The following is a 24,107-nucleotide window of genomic DNA, read 5'->3' as shown; positions in this document are numbered from 1 at the left end:
AATGCCATTTGACCACCTCCTGCATCCTGTCTTCCAAGACATATTTCAGTATTATTCCTGTTCTCCATCTTGGTCTTCAAGCATTATGGTACTGAATTTTTCCTTGCCAAAACTGTGTGTGTAGTTATTTCTTTCTATCAATTCAGCACACGTAACATTTCTCACTGGTGAACCATCAGTTGTTCATAACAACAGTGTCTTTGTACACATTATCTTTAGCCATTTCAATGTAGTCCCTGTCTTGTTTCCTGAAGGCCCATTTTAATAATATCCTCCAACACCTTCGTCTCACAGCGAAGTTATCTCTGATGTTGCCGTCTCTCACAGATGGACCTGAATAATAATTTTTTACTCATATTCATTCATATTGTGTTCTTCAGGGTTGTGGTTGTTGCATTTGGTCCTAAGGCATCTGGATACAAAATTTTGATTGTTACAAAAACATGTTTGAATTTGGTGGAGAAGAAAATCTTTTGACACGCCTGTGTGCAGTTTGGAATGTGCGTACATACGATGAGATTGGATCAAGTTACTTTCGGGATGGGAATCAGTGGAGAGGTGCAGTGTTTATGCTTGAAATGTACACTAACATGTCTTGTATTTTTATTCAGACCTTCTCATTGTATATACATATGTATTTACAGCAATAGCTTTCGTTAAGCAAAAATTAAGTCTTATATTTTGGTAAAACAGTGCTTCAGTTAGGTTCTTGATGTTAAAGCAACACAATTATTAAAAAAAAAATCTATTAGCACAGCTGGAAGTTACAAAGTCTGTGGCTGATCTTTGAAACAATTCACGATTCATACCAGTACCACCTACGCCTCATGTAAACTGTTAACGTGTTTCGGTGGTTTGGAAATTGATTTTAGTTTTCCATTCAAGACTGAAAAATAATGGAAATGATCATCGGTCTTGATCTTTTAAATTGAGAAAAGACCGTCTGCGACTAAGCTCGACGTCTTGAAGGCAGTACAGGCTCCACATGTGTATGCCATCAGAACCACTAGGACAAGCAGGGGTGATACTAAACGGACAGAAATGGCCCTGCACCATGTACCTTGCACGACCTGATGCGTGAGGCAAGGAGGGTTGTCGTGAAGAGCAACGAAGTAGAGAGATGGAAGTACAAGTGGCTAGATTAGACTATAAATGTTTGGGAGTAAGAACACTGCAAGCAAACTAAGGTGCAAGCTGTTTCTGTGGGTTTATAGGTGATACTACAGTGTGCGTAAATAGAGAATTGCTCATTATGGTATTTGAAAAAGGAATAAAATCATCACATGAATTATATTCATCATTCTTAATATCAGGCTCATCAGTAAAAGTAAACTGTCCCACTATTTGCCATGAAGTTGCTTGGGGATTAGGAATTGTAGCACCTCGTTCTTGACTTTGGCACTAGGTGGATGTGAATGGTGCTATGCTTTACCCCCCAAAGGAAGGGACCCCGTAGCCAGTCTGGATGCGGAGGCTACAATAATAATTCTTTGTGTCTGCCAGAGATCTGAGCTACCCTGTCTCCTAGTCACATCAGTTTCAGTCTTTTGTCTGCTCATTTGCCGCGTATAGACGAGACTCGTTCCTTGTTTAATGCGTAGTCAATCTTAACTTGTTTGTTTGTTTGTTATTCACTACATGCTTTGCCATGTTTAATTCAGTGGAATACAGTAATATTAAATGTTCCTTGTCATGCATAATACACTAAAATGTAGCATATAAAGGGCCCTTAAATTAAGTTAAAATTAATTAATTATCATCTGACATATTTAGTAACAGATTTCCATGTGGAACCACCTTCTTACATAAGAGGCTACAGGATCACTCGAATGGCTAATTTCAACACAAAATTCATTCATTCACTGCCTTCCATGAGCCTGCGTATTGTTTTTCTCGGACAACAGAGCAGATGAACCGCGTGAAACATGATGAGTAATCACAAGCCCATGTCACTTGATTGCTATGGAATATTGCTTCAGAAGGACTTTTGTATTGCTTAGTAGTTTAATATGATATATCCAAGTTTTATCTTTGGCATTAAATTAAAATTATACAGTTTAAAAATAAAGCGCAGAGAAACAATATGAAGGAATACATTCCTGAGAAACTTTACAATTGCTATTCATATTGAATCTTGTCGTGGTTAATTGCAGTTCTTTTTGAACCCACTCTACTTGAATATGTGGCAGACAGCGTGTTCACAGAGTCTGAAGTCCTATGTAGTTGGTCCAGATCCCAGTGATGCTACACAACACGTGATTTCTGCCAGTTTTAAAAATTTTGAAGGACCTCCACAGTGCGAGATCTGAAATTGTCACAGCGGCAGTGTCGATGTTCTTCTGAAGAACATTCTATATAAATAGAATTAAAAAATTATCTTTTACATTCTAAGTACAGCACTCTGTATTTGCAATGACATACAATATGCTACGCATCTGATACATTTTTCATTTTATACCAATATAAAAGTTTATAACGTTCGTCGTCGTCTCTGAAACTCTACCATAACCGTGATTTTCTGGTGTAAGTCAATTCTGCAGTGGCGAATCTTTGATATGGATGACTGGAAGAGATGTACAAGGACAGTAGAACAGCATCACTCTCCCAATGACAATGTGAAATGAAATGTAAGCTTCAGAAGAACAGGTTCGTCCTTCTCTACTCTTTGCTTGTTTCTAGACGAGTATGTGTTGCGGTAACTGCCTTCCTTTTATGCTGTGGCGTTTGTTGCGACTGTTGTTCCTCACGTTGCTTCAGGTCTTGGATAAGCGGTGATATTTCTGATATGGGTGTTCCTAAAACTTCTTCACACGCATCTTGTATCTCCTGATCCAACATCAATGATGAAATCTGGTCATCAGTTAACATCTCCACACTGTAAAAACAAAATAGCTCCCTTCTTAATATGCCACCACGAAAGCACACACTAATATCAATGTGGAAATTGTAAGTTATGGGAAATGATTTGGATTATGAAATCGTCCAAGTCATTTCCTAACACGTGCTTACACACTACTGTATTTTGGAACACCACACTGAAGAATGTCATATCTTTTCTTTGGGAATGCTCCTGAAACCTTACCAGGGAACGTCCTCAGTTGCATAGACGAGCATGGAAGTGAGAGACTGGGAGTCAGTCTCTGGCTACGGTGACAGTTTTTAAATTGCCATATTCAGTCCCTTCCTGCCTGTACCCAGTGAGAACTGCGTGCTGTATGGTTCGCGTGTTTTGGTAAGATTTTTAAAGATCACGTGCAAAGTAAGACTGAACTGAGTGTAGCTCACCTAGCAAGACTCTCACTGTCAGATGTTGAGTCGTCTTCAGCATTGAGGTATGTCATAGACTTCTCCAGCGGTGATGGCACTTTCTTGGTGAGGATACTTCCCTTCCCCTCTGAAATTACAACTTTATGTAGAAGTGCTATTACCACAAGAAGTTACAGGACTAAACAAAAGAGGTGACAGTATCCATCCCATCTCAGAAATTTGTACATCCATAATTTTTATATTATTGTAGTGACATGACCAAGTTTCATAAAAATAGGTGACCCAAAAGTGACTGGGGGGGGGGGGGGGCAGACGCCCAGAATTATTTATCATAATCCTGTCTCTACATAGCAGATGTGAGAGGTGCGATGTCATACCTGCACTAATTTTGTTGTCTTGCTCCACTTTATCAGGCACTGCTCGTGGCTCACTGGCTCGCCTTTCAGTAAGCGATGATATATTGAGCATCATCATGCCATGGGACAGCAGTTCCTTGACTCTCTCAGTAGTGGGCCCTCCCCACAGAAGTGTGTCCAGACTCTGACGCCGGTTCAAGTTCCCCTGGTTCTGTTCGCTGATATCGGCTGATGCTGTTGACCGTGATATCCATCCGGATATGCTGGAGTCCAGTTTGGCCTTTGTCACTATGTGGCCAACTGCAGTTCTCTCTTCCGGCTTTGTGACTTGTCCATCTGAGTTCTCTGATAACAAAGGGTGTTCCTCGTATTTTTTTGAAGCTGTTTCAGCCCACATCTGTCCATTTTCAGAAGCCTGTATGACTGGAGAGGTATTCTGAGAGATGGTAACTGTTTTCTTCAGTAACTTGGGGCTGAGTTGTTGGAATGTTCTCTCAGGGAAGCTCGCTGCAGGTAGGAATGGATTCTTAAGAACACTGGTGAAACCAGATGATTCAGACTTTGTTGTCAAGTCATTCTGCATAGTTGTGGATGGCATCTGGTCCATCAATGGGGAGTACTGAATATAGTCCCTGTCAATGTGTCTGGAGGCAACTGACCCCATTTTTGCAAACGTTTGTGACGATTCCTCTGGAGAATCAACAAGGCTAATCTCAGTCCAGATCTGATCATTAGAGTCGTTCCGTGGAAGCAGTGGACTCTCCGCTGAACTATTCCTATCCTCACTTTCAGAACTACCGCCACCACCGCTGTCATCGGCCTGGCCATCATCTCCTTGTTGCAAGAATGGATCAGAATCCATCTGTGTCGATACTTGACGTTGATCCACAAAACTTGTCTCCATAATCTTTAATGCTGATTTGTTGGCAATGCTATGTCTTGGTGACATTGACACAGACTGCAATGTGTTTTGTGATCGTATTGTCAGCTGTGCGGTCTGTTGAATGATGCTTGTGTTCTCAGCTGACATGCTTTTACTTCCAGAAAGATCAGGGAGACCCATGTATTCAGACGTACGTAAGCCAGTTTCTTTATCACCCTGCCAAAGATGCAGTAATGCCAAATGAGCTTGAACTTGACAAAATAAGCTTAGAAAATATAACTCCAGGAATAAAATAGCACATCATTCCTATAAATATTAAATTTGGTGTTAATTTTGCTTCCAAAATTGTTATGCATATTCTGAGTCTCAAAATTTTGGTTTTGGCATGCGGAAGATTTTCTCTTTATTAAGCGTTCTACTGCTGCTTGAAATGTTTTCTTTCCACCTCAGAACTATTTAAGAAGATGAATAAAAGAATTTAAATGATGTCCAGCTCAAAACGGCTGATATAACTAGTGTCAGTTTTAGTGAGACAAATGTATCTGTTCATACAGCCAACAGGTGCTCACTTATAGGGTTAAGCTATGGACATAACACCTACAAAAAAAAAAAGGATGATAACCTTGGAAACAACAGGTGATGCATTTGGTCCTAGTTTCTCAGGAAGGCGCAGAAACTCCTCCCCAGAGTCTGAGTCAGGGGGCCCTGTGCCAGTGGAATCAGACCACATGTCTGCAAACAATGAACATCACTGAAAATTTTATAACTCAAATACACAAACACAATACCCGCAGTAATTTGACGCAGTTTCTCTCTTGTGTATGAAGAAAGTCCTTACGCTTTATTACTCAGCTTGTAGCTATGACAGAACAACTGTGGATTAGAAACAACCACAAAATTCTTCAATATCCCTAAAAAAGTTAATAAATAAACAATTTCTTTATAGACTTTACTTACAGCTATAAAAATCATGCTGGTACCACAGATTTGTTAGTTTAAAAATTGAATCCATGGCATAACAGCTCCAGAGCCAAAGCCGACTAGCTTGACTGCTGGTCTCACGTTCACATGCCTAAGCAGAGGTGAACGATCATTCAACTAGATATAGGGTGACATGTGGTCAGCACGACGAACCCTCAGCCATCGCTAACTTTCCTGACCGGATTACGCTACCCATTGTAGCTCCCCAAATTCCTCACGATGCTGGGTTGGCACCGGTCCCATACACTGGTTGAAAGCTCATGAGAAAATTTCTTCTCCCCCGAGACTCGAACCAGCGCGCATTCCGTATCGCCGATCCGAAGCGTGATGCCTCAGACTGCGCGGCTATGGCACGGGACCAGATTTGTTAGTTACCTCACTGTATAAATGTCTGGTTAGTATGAGTGCAGTATCTTGTTAGTGGCGGCTACTGAATAAGATCAGCGTGTATAAATCTTGGCAATAGAACTGACTATTGTTTCACCAGTCCATGAGTCACCAAAAAAGGATTTACCACCTGAAAGAGCCTATCACCAGTAACAACTGCAAGCAGGAAACTAGTAATTCGTTTGTATGATCTGAAGCTTTCATGGCGACTAAGTGTAATGAATTCTTCTCGGGCTGCGGGTCGTGTAAAGCGGTTTAATGGAGAAAGCATCAACGTTTTGAGAACCATGCTCGTCCTCAGGGTACTGCACAGTAATCTGAGGACAATAATTTATTATAGTAATTTGTTGACATCATGTGCATCTACACATTTATTTATTGACCCTTAATTATTTTAATTTGGACATGTTGCACACCTTCTCTGCTTTTGTGTGGTCGGAATGAGTTCTCTTGAAAAGAGACGCCGTGCTTCTTCTATGAGACTCCTTGTGACATTGGTAAGCGCTGAAGGGTTATAAAAAAGGACACTTTTTTAGCAAACAACAGAGGATTATCGTGTTCTTTTGAGTTGCGACATCATGTAGTGTTGTTAATGGTTATCGACATCTCATTGGTACTCATCACATCCATCTTTAGGGTCTATCATTGGTAACCGCCTGTAACGCAGAATACTACAACTGACATCCTCACTGCTGTCAAAACATCTCAGTCAGCAGAGCAGAGCATGTCTTGTCACCCTCGGTACCTGTGTCTGGTGCGGAGGATGAGCTGAGACCAGAAGGAGAGACCTTGTGGGACAGAGGTTCAGCATTGTTTGTGTCCGGAGAACTGGCAACGAGAGGTAGCGGAGAGTCGGCCCCAACACCAGCCCCTCGTGCACCCAGAGGATCACCTCCACTTGCGATCAGTCCCTCATACTTTCGAGTCTGCAGCAGAGATGTTCAACTTTATTAGAACTTTGTACTGCTACCTCAATATGTTAACTTTGATTCAGTTATTATATTATCCTGCTTCTGTAACTGTCTCCAACTGATTGTAATTCATTAAATAGTCAGTGATCCAGTGTTTAAAATGTAACATTAATTAATATCGGTGATGAAAATGAAAAGAGACTTCTGTTCAGCTGATTTTAAATGTTCTTGCAACTGACCCTGTGTATCTCGTCACTGATCTGTTCAAGGTTCCTCAGTGCCTCTGCATAGCTCATCTTGGCATGCCCAACTTGCTGCTCCAAGCTCTTGACACGCTTCTTCTCATCTTCCAGCATTTGGTTGAACTGAGCTTTCATCTCAAAGTACGGCCTGCAACGTAAATAAGATTATACACAAATATTTCTTTGTTTAAGACACATTAAGGTAATATGATTTTCAAAACTCTTCTCGAGACTCTTGGTTGTAGCTCCAAGTATAGACTGATTCAGATTATGACATATTTTGAATTGTATAATATAAAATTATTCTAACCATGATCCAACTTCTCTGATTCTATTTCACTCACTTCAAATGCCGCATAATAGCGTAGCAGACGCGCACCACCACAACTGTCCAATGACACTGTTTCCTGTTTCCTGTCACCATTTTCCAATTACAAATAATATTTTTATATTATTCTTAAAACCACAAGTCCAGAGATCAAGTGACCTGAGGTTTCTCGACGTTTCCGTCAGTCCCTCTCGGCTGAGATAAAACATCTTTCATTATCCACAATCCATTATGAACCTCCCTTTGACACCATATTTCATGTGCATTTGAGAAAATTAACAAACAAAGGGTTTTTTTTTCAATTTGTAGTAGTTAGTCAAAGCCTAGTATGTGCCAGGGTGGTATCTTACCTGTATTTATAAGAGTTCCAAAAAATTAAAAACATGCTGTAAACATAAGTAATATTTCACTATTTTAGCCTATTTACACAACAAAAATATGGCAGGAAAACATTGGAAGGGTTATAATAATTCTATAAACTCAAATGACAACACCAAGACAAAGACTATTTTTAAAAACTGAATCTGATGTTGGATTTCTTGACATGTAAAATTTTAAAAAAATTTATTTGCTTTCACATATGTGAAATAACACTAATTCTATTGTTCTTCTTGGAACTTCTAGCCACATTCAGGCCATCTGGACTACAAAAAGTAGGTTTCATACACTGCTACTACTTTTATATGGTGGGTGGGATATCTACTTACAGGAGTTGCAGCTGATGCTGATAGGCTAGACTGTTAATCTGCAGCAAGCTGCGACGTGCATTCAAGCTGCCGAAAACACAAAAATTAAATGGGAAAATTAAAACAATATCTTGCTTGGGTACAAAACAGAAAAGAAACACATTCAGAACATAATAAACAGTCAAATGTCCTCCTATTTTAGTTGTGGGTCCATCAGCAGTCCTTATATGTCATTATTCTTATTCTTCTCAGCTCTAATGTATTATGACCTCCGACCTCTACCAAGTCAGAATTAGTTCTAAAACAACAAATCCTTTAATATCTTATTGGGACACTCTGGATGAGGGATGAGCCCATGTTAAAATAAACCCTCAGTTATTGACCTGTCAAATGTCAATACTCTTTCTGAATCTAAAGCAGTGGGACTCATTTAAGTGAGTCCCGTCAACGTCATATTCTACTTCAAATAAACGAATTTACAATTTGGGAACTATGAAACTGAATTCACTATATTGACTACACATACATACATGGAAAAAATTCGATAGAACGCCAACTAGCCGCCTGCAAACTTTGACCCACGAACACAACTTTGCGTACTATAACCTAAAAGAGAAGGAGATATGAACTGCATTGAAACAGAACAAAAACACATGACATGAACATTGGTTATGTACAGTAGTATGCTCATGTATCCACTATAGTCCAGAGGCAAAGGGATACATTGCTATTTGCAAATACAGTAAAATCCCTCAACTTGGACACCCCTTTATATTGGATACTTTTAATTGGAACCGACGAATATCCTATAATTTTACATGTCCACAACACCCTACATCATGGACACCCCTTTTGTTGTAAATTGGACACCCCTTTTGTTGTAAATTGGACACCCCTTTTGTTGTAAGTTGGACAGGTTCGTGCACTTAACTTCGACGCTTTTCAGGAAAACTTTTTCAGTTGCATATTTTATTATTTTGAATTTCTGACTCTCTGGAGGATTATCTTACGGACATTGAACCCAGCATTGGAATGCATTGCAAGTGTTTAACCATTCTTTTGCTGAACCTTTAACTGGACTACAGTATCGCAGAAGACGCAGTTTTAACTCCATCAGTACTGCCCTTGCATTTGAGTTCAGATCGCGTTAACAGAAATTCAATTTTTCCTTTTGCGATGGGGAAGCGAAAATCGGTGGAATAAACTTTAGAAAATGTTATTGAGGCTGGGGTGTAATGTGCAATGCATGGGAGTGGGCTTCAAAAGATTATTATTAATACCATTGTCATTAATTCTTAATTGAAGTAAGTCTACAGTAATTAGTGTATGTAAGTAAATAGATTATATTGTCATTAGACCACAATCTGATTTTTTCTCTTTCCCTCTATCTTGGACACCTCTGTAAGTTGGACAAATTTTCGTGGAACCCCAAGTGTCCAACTTAGAGAGGTTTTACTGTAGTACAATAGCAACTGAGTGTCCCAAATGAAAGAAGTTGTACTACAAAATCAGCATCCAAGAACTGTGACAATCTTGTGCCTTACAAGAACGTTACTTTAGGAGTACGTGTATTTGTGTGTCGGATGATGATATGAGCAGGCAATTATGCCATTTTTCAGAGCTTTTGGATGCTACGGTTCTGTACACAAAACAAAGTGCAAATCATATTAAAACTGATGTTTTCCTCACTAACAGAATGTAAATTAGTCAACATTTCTTTCATGCATAATCAAATTAGTGCCATGCAACAAATACGCGTGCATCCGCTCTACATAGCACGATCCATAATAACTGATAAGTGACCAGAGTAAGCAAAAGCAGTTGGCTGGTGCTGGTGTCCATCTATGATTCTGATTTAAAGACAAAGAATAAGCAGTTTTAACAGTAAATGTCAGATAGAGAGGTTCACTTAGCGTGTAATTAATTTCTTGATGCTTCAAATAAGTTAAAAATTTACATATTGACAACAGAGAACAAAGTACATGTCTGCAATGCAAGTCTGTCCATTAAAGTCCGAAGTTTAACCCAGATAGATAAAAGACTTAAAGATAACAGTCAGCGAGAGCAATAAGACACGTTAAAAATGTCGATCTTACACATCAACATTGAGCAAAAAATTGTTATTCGAGTTATAACAATTTTAAAAGGAATAATTTTGAAGTAAGCTCTTGTGCTCACCTCAGTGACGTGTACCCACAGAATCATAAACTCCCTATCCAAAACTACAACTGCTTTCGCCAATTGCTGATGGTCACCAGGTCAGGTGTTGGCGTTTCCTTTACCTGGACTTGGCAATGGCCCTTTTGAGTTCCTTCTGTAGTTGCTGAACACGCATCTCTGCGCGGTGGTAGGACTGTGAGGTGCGGCGATGCTCCACCTCACTCAGTGTTCTCTCTCGCTCCGACTCGTTCACCTGATGGAATAGATGATAATGAAGACTTGAAGATTCCTTCGCAGAAGGATGATTTACCCTTTGTGAGAGGAAAGGGAATAAGACTGAATGGCGTCGACATCCAAGACAAAGACTGGAATAGGTTGAGATATCCTTTTATTAGGTAAAACAGAATGCAGGGTCTTTCATTGTTTTAAGATATGAAATGACAGCGTTTATTCAAGCAAGATACAGCCATGAAGGGTAGTGACTTGCCCTCATAGTCGCATGGTTCAGCATTTCTTGCCATGCATGGTCAAATGTTCGCCCCTCTGTACTGAGGCCCTCTTCTGCCAAGTACACCATCTCCTTTGCAGCTGCATGAGCAGAGTTCGCCCTCTCAAATCTCACTGCGGCTTGCTGAGTATCCTGTAGCGCCTGCAGTCACATGAAAATGTTTAATAAGTTGAAGATAAAATTGGAGAAGCATAAAAATAGTACCATGTGGCATCCAAAGTAAACTTTGATAGTGAAGGCAATATAAATGTGGTAAAAACAGTCTGGCCGGGTCATCCCGCTACGGTAACCGAGTAGACCATACAGCCAGCAACTCGACGCCGAGTGTCGGGCGGCGGGAAATAACCAGACTCCCTAAGGGGGCCAACGGCTTCGGGCGGAGGAGCCCCTTTAGGTGGGGGTGATGGTCCCCTCAGTGGAGGAAATGCCACTGAAAACTATCATGTAGCATCTGTACTCCAGGTTAGGGACGGCTGCAAAAGGCGTCTGTTCCCCATGTTAGGGGCGGCCTAAAAGAAACCTTGAGGAAAGCAACGGGAAACTACCTCAAGATTTTATTTCCCAAAAAAACCCATCACGGATTTGAATTCTAATGAAGGGTCACCAACTTTCAACATTGAAAGCCGGACTGATGACGAAAAACAGAGAGGAGACTTGCATACATGTGAAATGAATCTGTAGCATCGCAGTCAATTCACTGAAATAAGAATGAGTGATATTATATCCAAAATGAGGGTCATGTGTACAAGACTGCATATAACATCAACAGATGGCACCTGTTATCAAATGCAGTTAGGCACATAAATACACTTGTTGCTAGCAGCTGTGAACCCATGAACAGAGTAAGTTTAAAATCCCAATTATGTTTTTGCTTTCAGGCATCCTTATCAAAGATCATTCTGCAATGAAACTATCACTGCTGGCAGAACACATACAGCACAGCTTCTGACTTACCAGCTCCGCATTTATGATTACCTCTTTGGCCTTCATGCGTGACTCATAATAAGGCCGCGCTCTATCGATGCAGGCTCCAAGTTTCTTAGCCAGGCTGTCAATACGAACAGTTGATTCGCACAGCAGTTGACGGAATGCAGCTCTTGCTTCCTGGTGATAGAATTGTAACTATTTCATATGTCAACCAGTATCTTTTACATAGGGTACAGTTTTCATCTTCATGATGGAGATTTAAGGTTCTCAGGGCAGTGAAAATATAATTCTTTACTTGTTAGACATAACTTAAGCTTTAAAGCAGGTGCTGAATGTGTCCACCACCTTTTCAAAGACAAATGGCCAATCAGCCACGGTGACGTTGACTTGAGTGTCATGGAGGAAGTTGTGTCAGTTACGTGTGGGTGGACCTGCTTCTGGTGAAATTTTTGTACTGTAATATGTGATTGGTGTTAGGTTGCATTTGAATGGTGGAACTGTGAATCATTTAACCACATGGATACTACGCAATGAAAATAGTAGTGTTGCTTCTGTGGATAGTTTTGTAAAATATAACTATGGATTACTGAGTGGCAAGAATTGAGATTATGGTCTATTAATAATGAGGGAGATGTAAGAATTGAGGCAAATCAGAAGGAAAAAAAACAATGGTTGTGCTGAACACCTTCCACCAAATGTGGTTGAGTTTACAGCACTCCTACTTCAACAGAATTCTTGGTAAGTGATACACCCTTGAATTCCTACCATCAACACACTAAAAATTACCATATCTTCCTATACTTATTCATAATATTTCTTTGTAAACAAAAATGATTTAATATTTATCAATCAGCCCTGGTAAGTAAGTACTTACATCCAAATCTACTTCAAGTTTATTAATGTCATCAGTTGCAGTGTTTAGACGTTCTAATTCAATCTGTAACAATTAAATAGTAAAAAAAATCAGCAGATAAACAATTTTCAGTAAAATGCAAAGTATGTAATAACAGTTTTATTATATGTAAACATGTCTGTCTATTAAATAAGCAAGTGCTAGTTGGCTGGTGATCATATACTGTTATGGGACTTTGGACCTAAAGGGATATTTGTGTGTTGGTATAACTGTTGCCATGGTATTGTTGATAAGGGTTTTTGGGCCTTACAGGATAATATTTATGATTGTGTTTTTACTATTTTAGATTTTCCCATCATTCTTCATAAGCAATATATTACCTATTTTATTATATTATGAACATGCACATTATCGAATACTGTTACTTCTGATTCTAAAATTATGTTGTTATTATTCATGTCAGTTGGTATTAGTCTCATTTCTTATACATTACACGAATGCGGTACCGTAAGTCTGCAGATTACATAAAGTTGAAACGTAACCTGTACACGTGGATCCACTTCATCATTACATTTATCTATGTCCGTAACATCGGAAGAAACATTGGACTGAATTTTAGTTGCCATTGTTAAACAGATATAACAATATATTCAACTATTACTCGATTTTTGTGTCGTCTGCAACATTTTTGGTAGCCATTTTGACACAAAACTACAGAGGTCTGAATGCTCCTGGAACATGAATTTATTTCAGGTTTGTGTTTTTAGTTTACGCCCTTTGAGACTTCGTGGTAATGTAATTTTTTAAAATGCTGACAGATTTATGCAGATTTGTATGTATTAGAATGTATCAAAGAACAAAGTCCTGAAACTTCTTTGTTGTTTGAAACTTGCAGCTTTCTGCACATGAAAATCCTATTTAAACAATTGTTAGGTGTAGTAAATTTTATTTTTAATTTATGTCTGAAAAATTTTATTTCCAAAAATTTCCCCAGCATAGCACATTTAGCTTGTTAATCTGCTTTCATGCAGTATATGGCAACGTTAATTGCTGTTTGTAGTGGTGCAGGTTGTATTAGTGCTGCCATCTGTCGGACAACTATAGATGCACTGTCACGTATATTTCAGATTCATATTAACTTTTAGCTTCATAAACTTATGTTGTTGAATTAGAAAATACTTTTGTGAAACCTTGGTATCTACCTGCAAGCCTACACTGCGTTACAACGCAAAAGAATAACATCGACAGTATTAAATGGTGTTTTAGAAGTCTGTGCCATTACGCTATTCTTCGAGTTTTGTAAAATCCCTACAATAATTATATTATCGCTATTATGTAGGAATATTGTCAGTATAAGTTAAGATTAGACAAATGTGTATTACAGTTAGTATGTATACATTCTAACAGAAACAGTAATGTTGTATAAACATGAAACCGTGAAGTAATTGGATATAGTTACACTCCATGTTGATAGATGGCAGTGTTCTGCATGCCGTAATTCAGTAATAGGAAGGAGTGGGTTGTGAGTCAGTGTCTTAGGAGGCCAGGGTTGGGTATTGTGTTGTTCCAGTGGTGACAGGTGCTTGTACGACTCCGTTACTTTGCTGGTAGGGACATTTTCTGCATACTACCTTTGATATTAAGAACTTTATGATTAGATGAATGCTTTATTCTTGACTAATGTATATTTATATAAGCAGTTTTGTTTTTAAATCAAGAGGAAGTTAGTTTTACTTGCAGGCATTTGGTTTTCACTTGAAAACACCTTCAAGCATTTGCATCTGCAGGTTGTTTGTTGGGTGGAATATGGGGCATGGGTCTTTTATTCATATGATAATTTGTTACCATTATTTTGATGATACTGTTACGTGATACGACTTTGTACAAATTATACTGAAATTATGAAAATTACTGAGGACATATAAATCTGCAACCAATAAATTTTTGCAGGGTATGTTTTTACCAGAGGTTTTACGACATCAATTGTGAGCCAAAAATGGTGGGGGTGTGCCTTCTGGGTAACTGTGCCCATTATTCTGTCTCGAGTTCTGTTGACGAACTTCTTTTAATGCAGGCCATGCCTTTCGACCTGCTTGTCTCCCCATGATATTTATCATTGCGTCCGTAGAGAATTTTATGCACTAATACTGCACTTTATAATAGCCCTGAACGACTTTTTTTCTCGATTGTGACATCGAATAGTGTGGTAGGTTAGGTTGCCAATGTTTTGGAGGAACTTCTATGGTTTAATTGGTACTAATATCAGACGTATTGCATATTTATGTTTTGTTTATGTACATCATGATACAGTCAAATGCTTATCTGTGAACCGGTCAAGTTACGATAACCAGCCTTGCATAATTCTTTGTCTCATTATTACGTCGACATGACCTTTGTACTGTCTGGTAATAACGAAAAACCTTTATTTACTAAACGGTCACAGAATTTAAGATGAGTGTTATTGTTGGCTTATTGTTTCCGTGTTATTACTGTTTCATTGTGTTCGGGGGCGCGCGGATTGTAAAATAGAGTTCCAGGCAGAATTTGCAAAGACATTCTACCCAACATCTTGCTTTCATAACTTTTTAGGTAATGTAGCGTAAGTTTAGAATTCAACAGTAGAATGCAAAACTCATACACTATCTCGTCCTAGGTTAGTTTGTAGGTTCCTGTAGGATTTAAAAACGTTTTGAGTAGGAGTTTTAATTGCATACGATTCAAGACGTGTAACATGTTATTAGTCGTACAGTTTATTTTTCGGAAGACGTCATTGTTTAGAAATATTTTGCCTACGAAAGATGATTTTAGACAATACAAATATAAATTTTATGCGCATATTGCTGCAGAGTTACATACTGTTTATAAATCCTGCATCAGTTTGCATTCGACACAGTTTTTAAGTCGATATAATCTGTGGCATTTGTATGTAAAGACAAACAAGTTCCATCAGAGAACGGATTACGTAATTCCAGCCTCCTTTGTCCAGACAATGACCATAACTAAGAATGCAGTTCCGTCATAGTGAAAGATCTAGAAATGAAGACTTGTTGAGAAGGTCTAACAAACAATGAATAACGTTGTACAGGGAGACATTTCAAGAAATTTATTGGCTTCGTAAGTGGTAACTCCTTAAATAAACCGTACGTTTTTATTGACATAAGTGTGGAAGCTGTATGGAAAAGGAGAAGAAGCACATATTCTGTACAAACAAATGCCGTCCTCAAGGATTACAAGGCGTATCACGTGCATGAAATACGATCGTAGTTAAACATTTCTAATGATACGCCATTGCTATGCATCTGCGCGTAACTTGGTGGAGAATTATGTTCCGAATGACTGCACATGCTGATTGAAGGCTCTTCGATATATATTACAGAAATCAGTGGAAAATTACAAAAATGTTATCCAAGGAAACAGTTAAGTCGTATGAAGTTCATGGGTCGGTTGATAGATGTCGTTGATTATAGTGTTGTTTTTTTTCTTTTGTAGCCGGCTACAGTATCGACTCATTGTCTTTTAAACATAAAATAATCGACAGTTGCCAGATATAACATGAGAGTAACGTAACAGGAAATATGTCGTGTTGCGTTCGTTTGAGAAATATGTAACATGTCTGTCACAATTAAATTTAAATTTCTGTATGAGAATTTGAGGACTTCATGGTGGTGACAATGGCTATTAAATAAGAGAGATACCATGGCAACATATCAGTTACTACAACGCCCCTTGTCTGAGGTAACTTTATACACCGCGCCCCCCAAATGTGCCATTCGTAGACCACCGCCCTCTCGATTGAAGCTGTCCGGAGACTTAGGACGTGTTTGAATCCCGGCCAAAGAGGAAGGAGTACAATAACTGCATTCGGATTAAGATGGACAAACACACTTATTTGGTAAGATTAATAAATACATTTTTGAAATTGTTGAAAAAGGACAGTGAAACACTATTAATAATGTAAGTTTCCCACTCGAATTTTCTTCTGTCCGAGTTTGACGAAATGTTTAAAGCGACAACCATGGCCTATTGTTTTAGTTTCGATTATTACGTATTTACAGATTTATTAAGCTAGACATTGATTATAATTTTGTACCAAACTCTTCACCTGAGTTCTATTGTTGTAACAAGAATTTGTTATTTAATGGGTGACAAACAAACTATGCTTTCAATAAATGCAGGAAGTAGGCTTGGATGATCTATTTTTAGAATCTCCTTCACACGAATTACATTTTGCTTACCCCGTGCCTCTTCATTATTTAACATATTTTTATTTAATTCTCCAAACTTTTTTAAATTATGCAACTTTCACTATTCTCTGTTTTAAGTTCGTTCGTCTAGATGGGGAACTCTTTGTTCTCGGACACTTTCTGTTTCATTTTCTACTGTTTCCCATCATCGTTTGTTTCCCTGGTAATTAGTGTGGAATTAATTAAATGGAGTGTGAGTTATCCTATAGAAAATTACGTAATGAGTAGTCTCTCATTCTGCAAATCTCTGCCTAGCACAGTGATGGTAGAATTTTTAGGGAAACAGACGCACGATGGCAAAACCAAGGCGTAGATGGGGAAAGTTTACCTGTTGATTTTGTTTTCCTCTTTACGACAATGATTATTGTGGCTGATGTGGAGTTTGTACGTAGTTTGACTCTTTGTAAAAATCGATTATTTCCTTAATCAGCGTTAACCATTTGTTCTTCGTAATGGTGAAGTTATGTGTTTTCTTCGCGGTACGGACTGAATTCTTAAGTTTCATTTGAAAGAGCTTCGGCTCCAAAGGTTAATTAGCGTGTTAGTCGTATTATTTCCTTAAACAAGGTTAACCAGTTGATCTTTGCAATGGTGAAGTGTAGTGTTTTCTTCGCGGTACGGACTGGATTCTTAAATATTTACACGAACTTCGGCTTCAAAAGGGTTAATTAGCGTTCTTTGCCATATTTTTTATTTAAACAGTGTTAACGAGTCGATCTTTGTAACGGTGAAGTGCCGTGTTTTCTTCGCGGTACGGACTGAATTCGTAAATATTATTTAGACGAGCTTGGGCTTCAAAGGGTTAACGTACATGATCGTCTTTCAGTTCCTTGAAATTAAACTTCCATGAATTTCTAAACAGGCGGATAACATTAATAGAAACTGGCTACGTCACATGATTACAGCTTCATTACTAACGTATCGTGACGCTATAAACTTGAAAGCAAGACTTGTGGGAACTCTGTAGAATGTCGTACAAACATGGTTTTCGCACGAACTTAGTGTTTTTATAACTCCTACGTATCGACGTTCCGAACAATTCTTTCTGTACTTTACTTTTTACTCTTTGAGTTACTTCGGTGTTTAAAAGTTAACTACAGCTCGATTGTCGACTGTGTGAGTTCTCCTGCCAGGGTCTGATTGTATTAAAACCGGAAGAGGCGTGACATATCTCATTTTTCTCAGGAGGCCCTGCTACTGATGTGTTTGCGTGCCTAATCGAGATTTGCTTCCTTAAACGTACATGAAGTCCGAACCCCATAACTCATCTGAATAATACGGAATATTTAATGATCTTCACGAAATGTTTTGTCTGCGTGTTAGATGTTCGGGTACGTCACTTACTTACGAGTGCTGGAGAGAACGTTTGTGTTTTTGAGAGGGACGTTGACAAGACGAGACCAGATAGTAGATGGATTAGATGGGCGAGGGAGATGAGAAATGTATACAAAAATTCTAGTCGAAATACCTGAAGGAAAGTGACTGAAGATATGGATAAGATTGGTACTCTATTTGGAGTACACTCACATTCCAAAGGTGTTGTTCACCCCCACATAATCTAGGCCATTTTTACAATCATGTAATTCGTAATCATTCTTGCACTGAAGTGATTGTTGTGCAAGTGTTTCATCGATGTTGCATTTCGCCGTAGAAAATTTTTGTACAAAAATTCAGCTTCGTCGGGATAGGATCTGTTGGTAGGATTTTGTGAACACGGTGATGGATTTAAGAGAATTTGTTCTGTGTTGCTCTGACAGTGCGTGGTGAATTATAAGTTACGAAAGTCGACAGACTGCCTGTCTAACTGGATCAAAACGGGACTTGTAACTTGAATAAGTTTGTACTTAACAACATACGTCATTCATCCCGTGAAGTTTTCCCGCTAGTCTCATAGAAGTGAAGTCGTCAATACTGAGTGTTGCATTATGCACACATTTGGTGATAATCGTTTCTCATAGTATCACAGGATGTTTTAAAATGTTAGAATCGTAATGGAAATATCTCTGAGACTTAACGACGGAAGCTTAGCTATGTGTCTCGTGTGCATTTAACCTCACATCCATGTAGCACCGAGATTAAGAATGCGTGGAACTATAACTCCACTCCCCCCATTCGCTTTCATTTCGTCGTGTTGAATTAATCAGGGGCACCTTTAAATTCAGTGTTAGTCATCGCATGTGATGACAAGTGTTCATGTTGATCGCCTCGGTTGTGATGTCATGTGGACTTTTAGGTTAGGTTTGCAAATTTATGTGTCTGTAGGATAGGTTCACGCCACGGTGGTCTAGCGGTTAGAACGCTGGGGGTCTCGGGTTCGATTCCCGGCGGTGCCTGAATTTATAACTTGTGTTGGGCAAGGCCGTGGTCTAGGCAACACGGAGTTTTCCTCCGTGTCATCCCAACAATTACTCCATTCACACACAGAAGAAGGCAATGGCAAACCACTTCTGGATCATCTGCCAAGAACGTATATGAACAGGTCCCAGTCCGAGAAAAGGATGGAAGGATCCTGTTCATATGGACCTGTCGTCAGACAGAACACTAAATAATAATAAGATGAGGTGGTCTAGCGGTTAGAACGCTGGCCTTGTAATCCTGGGGTCTCGGGTTCGATTCCCGGCGGTGCCCGAATTTATAACTTGTATTGGGCAAGGCCGTGGTCTAGGCAACACGGAGTTTTCCTCCGTGGCATCCCAACAATTACTCCATTCACACACAGAAGAAGGCAATGGCAAACCTCTTCTGGATCATCTGCCAAGAACTTATATGAACAGGTCCCAGTCCGAGAAAAGGATGGAAGGATCCTGTTCATATGGACCTGTCGTCAGACAGAACACTAAATAATAATAAGATGAGGTGGTCTAGCGGTTAGAACGCTGGCCTTGTAATCCTGGGGTCTCGGGTTAGATTACCTGGGGTGCCCGAATTTATAACTTGTGTTGGGCAAGGCCGTGGTCTAGGCAACACGGAGTTTTCCTCCGTGGCATCCCAACAATTACTCCATTCACACACAGAAGAAGGCAATGGCAAACCACTTCTGGATCATCTGCCAAGAACGTATATGAACAGGTCCCAGTCCGGGAAAAGGATGGAAGGATCCTGTTCATATGGACCTGTCGTCAGACAGAACACCAAATAAATAAATAGGATAGGTTCGCCTTCGCGCAGACAGCGAGCTCTTGGACGCTGACGAAACAGTGTCACCTTGTGCGGCACATCTACTGGAATTCCCTGCCCGGCCTTCGTGTAATAAAACAATTTATTTGTATCCTGTGACGTAACAACCAGGTATACAGACTTTCGCATTCTACGAGTAAACTGAAGTGAACTTGAAATGAAAGTGTTTTATGCTACTCCGATGCTCCTGAAGTATGCGAGGAGACCTCCCTTTTTCTGTAACCATTTACGTGCTGCGTACGAGATAACTCGTAAGAAATACAGACCTTCTGGCCTCATTTTATCACGTGTTTGAGATCAGTAAAAAAAAACATTTCTTGCTGTCTTTTAGAGTTGAAGATTTTTTTTTCTAGCTAACTGGATTTTAACAATGGAAATTATAAGTTAGGGGGACATGCACTGAGATATAAACTCTCGTTTAAATACAAACGAACGACGTGTTTTAAGAGAATTAGTCTCAGAAAGGCAATAAAACTCATTCATGTAGATGCCATTGTCTGTATTGCTGCTTAGATAGGGGAAAGTATCAAAGTTTGCTATTTAGGCCTTCACAAAAATGTAGAGAGAAAGCTCGTGTTTATTCCTGAGTTGAGAATTAAGATTTCCGCCTCAGCTGGAAATCCGATTTTGTGAACTTTAGGAATAATCTCATGGATCATTAATTCTCCCGGTGAACATTGTGACAATTTATGTTAATCGTCTGTTATGCCTGTAAGTTTAGATGTTTTTTTTTGTACTGATGCATTGCGAGAGACCTCCTTTTTATGACGTGTTTCGTCCGATGTACTTTTACGCGTAGAAGATACGTACTTTCCCCTGTCATTAATTTTTTTGTGATCAGGTGGTAAGAAGTTAATGTCTGTCTTAAATTTCTGTTTCATACTTTGCAAGGTTTTACAAACGGAAGCCATAAATAAATTGTAATCGTGTTGAATTGAGAACATTTCAGTCTGTTATATGCTCGTCGAATGTCTTGGTCGAATCGTCTGTGAGGTCCCGACTCGGAGACCGGTTATCTTTACTGACGTTATTTTTCGTGGTTTTCCTCTCTCCCTCCAGGCAAAAGTCAGGACTGCGTTTAACGATACATTGAAAGCTTTTCTATATATTTTCTAATTTATTATTTTAGTATTGATACGCTTTTAAATATTTTTTTTTGAGATACTGAAAAGTTTGATAAATTATGTAAAATAAATGAGTCGTATAATATTATCTTGTAATAATGAAGAAGGGACTGTGTCCATCTGCAGGGTAACTTAGCAGTCGTCCGGTTATGAGCCCAAAAAATGTTTTTGCATCTCGCGAACTTGCAACCTGTCCTACTGGTTCTACTCCCCCCACCCGAATCAGAAGTCGCGATGATGCCTTGTGCCTTGAAGTCAGTTGCAAGCCGAACTTGGCGGTCGCAGGTCGTGATAGGTGCGTACTGTTAAGAAGGCTGTGCGTCTGTTTGATTTTAATTTATTTTCTCATAAAAGTAAGTTTATGCGCGTGCTCAGAGTGTGGTATTTATCGTGTTATAAACTTGGTAGATTCAACTTTTCTGACAGAGTAGATTATTTCAGGTCTATTGATCTGCGATAGTGTGTCTGTTTTGTGTATATTTCTTGTACAGTATATGCATTTATTTACCTGTTGAATGACATTTGTGTTGTGGACTTTTTTTTTTTTTTTTTTTTAAATAACGTTTGTAGCAGCTGCTACCAAATTCGCTGTAATTGCAGGTTAGTGATATATAACTTCATAGTTCAGTACGTCATTTCCATGATGCGTTAGGCCGAAACACAAATTACTATCAGATTAAATTGTTTATTTCAGTCATGTACACGTTAAGAACAGAACGTTTCAATTCATGAAGGTGGGTGTCTTATGGGGTGTTGTGTCGTATGTTCTGGAAGAAACTTACCGTTGTTTCGGAGGCGCTTGCTGCCTCCTTCATCAGGGCGATGAAGACGATCATCTTCATTTTCGCCGCAGAGAGAACTTGAAATTATGAGTTTTTGTTCTTCTTAGAACATTTTTTTTAGACATTAAAATCGAAATCCTCTACTGACCATTCAATGGAGACTTTGGATTCCAACGTTTCGGAAGAACATACTGCCTTCATCTTCAAGGCTGAAGTGTGTGCTACAACTCTAGGCTGATCTTAAGGCAAGACATCGAAATTCTTACCGCTGTGAGAGAGTTGAAATAAATGTCTGCATTCCTAAAGCTGTCAGCTTTGGACTGATGTTGCTCCACATTATGAATATTTAGTTGAAATTTCTGCCGTAATTGTTAAGCACAAGATGGATGAAGGAAAAACTAAATATGTCTGCAGTAAATGGACGTCAGTGCCACTGGGGAACAGAGAACGCCTTTGTAAGATACATTCTCGGGCTGGTACATAGTATTGTCGCCATAAATCATGTCCCTTCATGTCGAAAAGATTTTTGTTCCTTCCTTCAATGGCTCTAGATGCATTTCTCTTCGCCGTCACTGTACGTGTTTGACCCCGTTTATACTCGATCGTGTGAAATGGAACATGGGACAGCTTCGTGCTGTCCGAAGTAGGCTTCTGACTGGGGCCCCACAATTTCGTATTTGTGAGGGCTCATTTATTCATCACCACCACCAAAATTGGGGGCGTAGTGTTACAGACCGACAAAAATAACGCGGTTTTTTGTTATATCTGATCCCCTGGTTGTGTGACGCCGAATCATGTGGTTATCATCATCGCAATTCACATCCGCCCTGAAGATGTAGGTGATACTTTCCGCCGAAACGTTGCCAACCACCAATATTATACTGTATCACAATCCAGGGTTAGTATGCTTATAACAGACTCGGGTTTTGTGAGGTTATGCTAATAAGAATCCGATTATTACTACTACGTATCTGTCCCACCTAAACAGAAAGCAATTATTTTAATTTGACCCAGGGTTTGTGATCGTAGTTTCGCCTGGTGATATGGATACCGTATTTTGAGTTTCAGATGTTGGTAACGCGGATTGTGTGGAGGGCGTCTCTGTGTTATTCATAGAAAGTTGCTGGTCGGATATTTCATCTTCCTCATCCAACGTGTTATATCACTTCCTGTTCGTATTGTAATTGTTCTTATTTTCAGAGCTCTGTGAACAAATTTGCGTTGTTACACAGTAGGTGTGTTGCGTATCTCAGGCGCCCTCGAAAATGTGCTAATTTTCCATACAGGCCGTGTTGGTGTTCGCAGTGCTTCGCACTTTGCCTAAGAAAATTACGAATATTAGGATATTTCAGTGTTCATTTTTTGGATTAGGTTCAGTGTTTGAGAACTTGTTCGCATTTGGAGGTGTTTTCGCCATTTTATCCAGATCCTAGAGGCGAATGGCAGCCTTCTAGAGGATTTGTATTGAATGAAGTCGCGTGTAAAATTAGTTTTCTATCCGTTGGAAGTTCGAAAATTATCTAAATGTTCCTACCGTGAAGAAAACACGTCTCAATTACAAAGCTTAGTTTTCTTTGCCAAGGAAATTATTGTTTATTCTGGATATCGTACAAAACCACACAAAAAGTGTGGGCAAAATACACGCGTTATGATTGTTAAAGCAGGTGGTGCATACATTTTACGGATTCCGCTGGGATTTAAAGGGTGAATGTAGCGGTGATAGGGTGATGATCCCACGTGTACCACTGTGTTTTGAGGGGGTTAAGATGGTGACGCAGTACGTTAGAAGTAGTCGAACCCAACCCAACCCAACGAAAACCCGGCTCTTTTTTTTTTTTGTAGTACTGGTTTCTTCAGAGAGATCCAGAGATTGGATTGGCCAGGTTACACACCAGAGTGTTTTTGTGGTGAAATCCGATGTTGGTTTCTCTCGTGCCAGGTCGCACCAGTGAAAGTTCCGTCGCATCCCAGTGTTAATGCTGGCGACAGTGTGACTGAGGAAACACACGGCACAGTAGAAGAACGGGGAAGACCATAATGCTTGGGGGACCTAGGCTTACGTTATAATGGATGTTAAAGAAATGGAATGTGACTCTATGAAACTGTCTCTGGATTGTGAGAGTTTCGAACCCAGTGATTAGGTCACGAGTTCGGAATTTATTGATCAACTGAGATACTATAAGCTGTTTAGGAAGGACGTTTGAGGCGTTTTGATAAAAGATAATTTCTGAACGTCCTGTCGATTAAGCGTCCTTGGTAACTGCTGTTGCTACACCCTGTGAGCTTACAGA

General features: G+C 39.4%; 2 protein-coding genes across 9 annotated transcripts in view; one reads left to right on the top strand and one right to left on the bottom strand.

Moving 5' to 3' along the window:
- Positions 1-581: 581 nt before the first annotated feature.
- LOC110836541 (uncharacterized) lies at positions 582-13,429 on the bottom strand. Of its 3 annotated transcripts, none has more exons than XM_022077811.2 (12): positions 13,032-13,429; positions 12,511-12,573; positions 11,685-11,813; positions 10,689-10,850; positions 10,324-10,454; positions 8,063-8,128; positions 7,025-7,175; positions 6,620-6,800; positions 5,129-5,238; positions 3,645-4,722; positions 3,286-3,394; positions 582-2,875 (listed from the first exon to the last, which is right to left on the bottom strand). In XM_022077811.2, exons 1-12 carry the CDS (start codon positions 13,113-13,115, stop codon positions 2,659-2,661), a joined length of 2,481 nt encoding a protein of 826 aa, XP_021933503.1. In that variant the 5' UTR covers positions 13,116-13,429; the 3' UTR covers positions 582-2,658. The 3 variants fall into 3 exon arrangements, with proteins under 3 accessions (XP_021933503.1, XP_021933505.1, XP_021933504.1); XM_022077813.2 differs by lacking the exon at positions 13,032-13,429 and adding an exon at positions 12,870-12,999; XM_022077812.2 differs by lacking the exon at positions 8,063-8,128.
- A 560-nt stretch (positions 13,430-13,989) lies between these two features.
- The window catches only part of LOC110836557 (PTB domain-containing adapter protein ced-6), a 38,522-nt gene continuing 28,404 nt past the window's right edge, over positions 13,990-24,107 (top strand). The window contains exon 1 of one of the 6 annotated variants that reach the window (XM_022077860.2): positions 13,990-14,096. Coding sequence is in view for 1 of the 6 variants with exons in the window: in XM_022077859.2 (XP_021933551.1) it covers positions 16,361-16,381 (21 nt within the window). In the remaining 5 variants the exon portion in view is untranslated. Of the gene's footprint in view, positions 14,097-16,236; positions 16,382-21,267; positions 21,388-21,450; positions 21,635-21,930; positions 22,062-24,107 lie in introns of those variants that run through there. The other 5 variants (XM_022077859.2, XM_022077862.2, XM_022077861.2 and 2 more) reach the window with 5 other exon arrangements.

Source organism: Zootermopsis nevadensis, unplaced genomic scaffold (assembly GCF_977971745.1).
Source record: "Zootermopsis nevadensis isolate Lab colony 2312 unplaced genomic scaffold, Znev_1.0 Znev_ptg000002l, whole genome shotgun sequence".
NCBI classification, from domain to species: domain Eukaryota; kingdom Metazoa; phylum Arthropoda; class Insecta; order Blattodea; family Termopsidae; genus Zootermopsis; species Zootermopsis nevadensis.
Note: the sequence above shows the minus strand (reverse complement) of the source record. Positions and strands in the feature narration are given on the sequence as shown.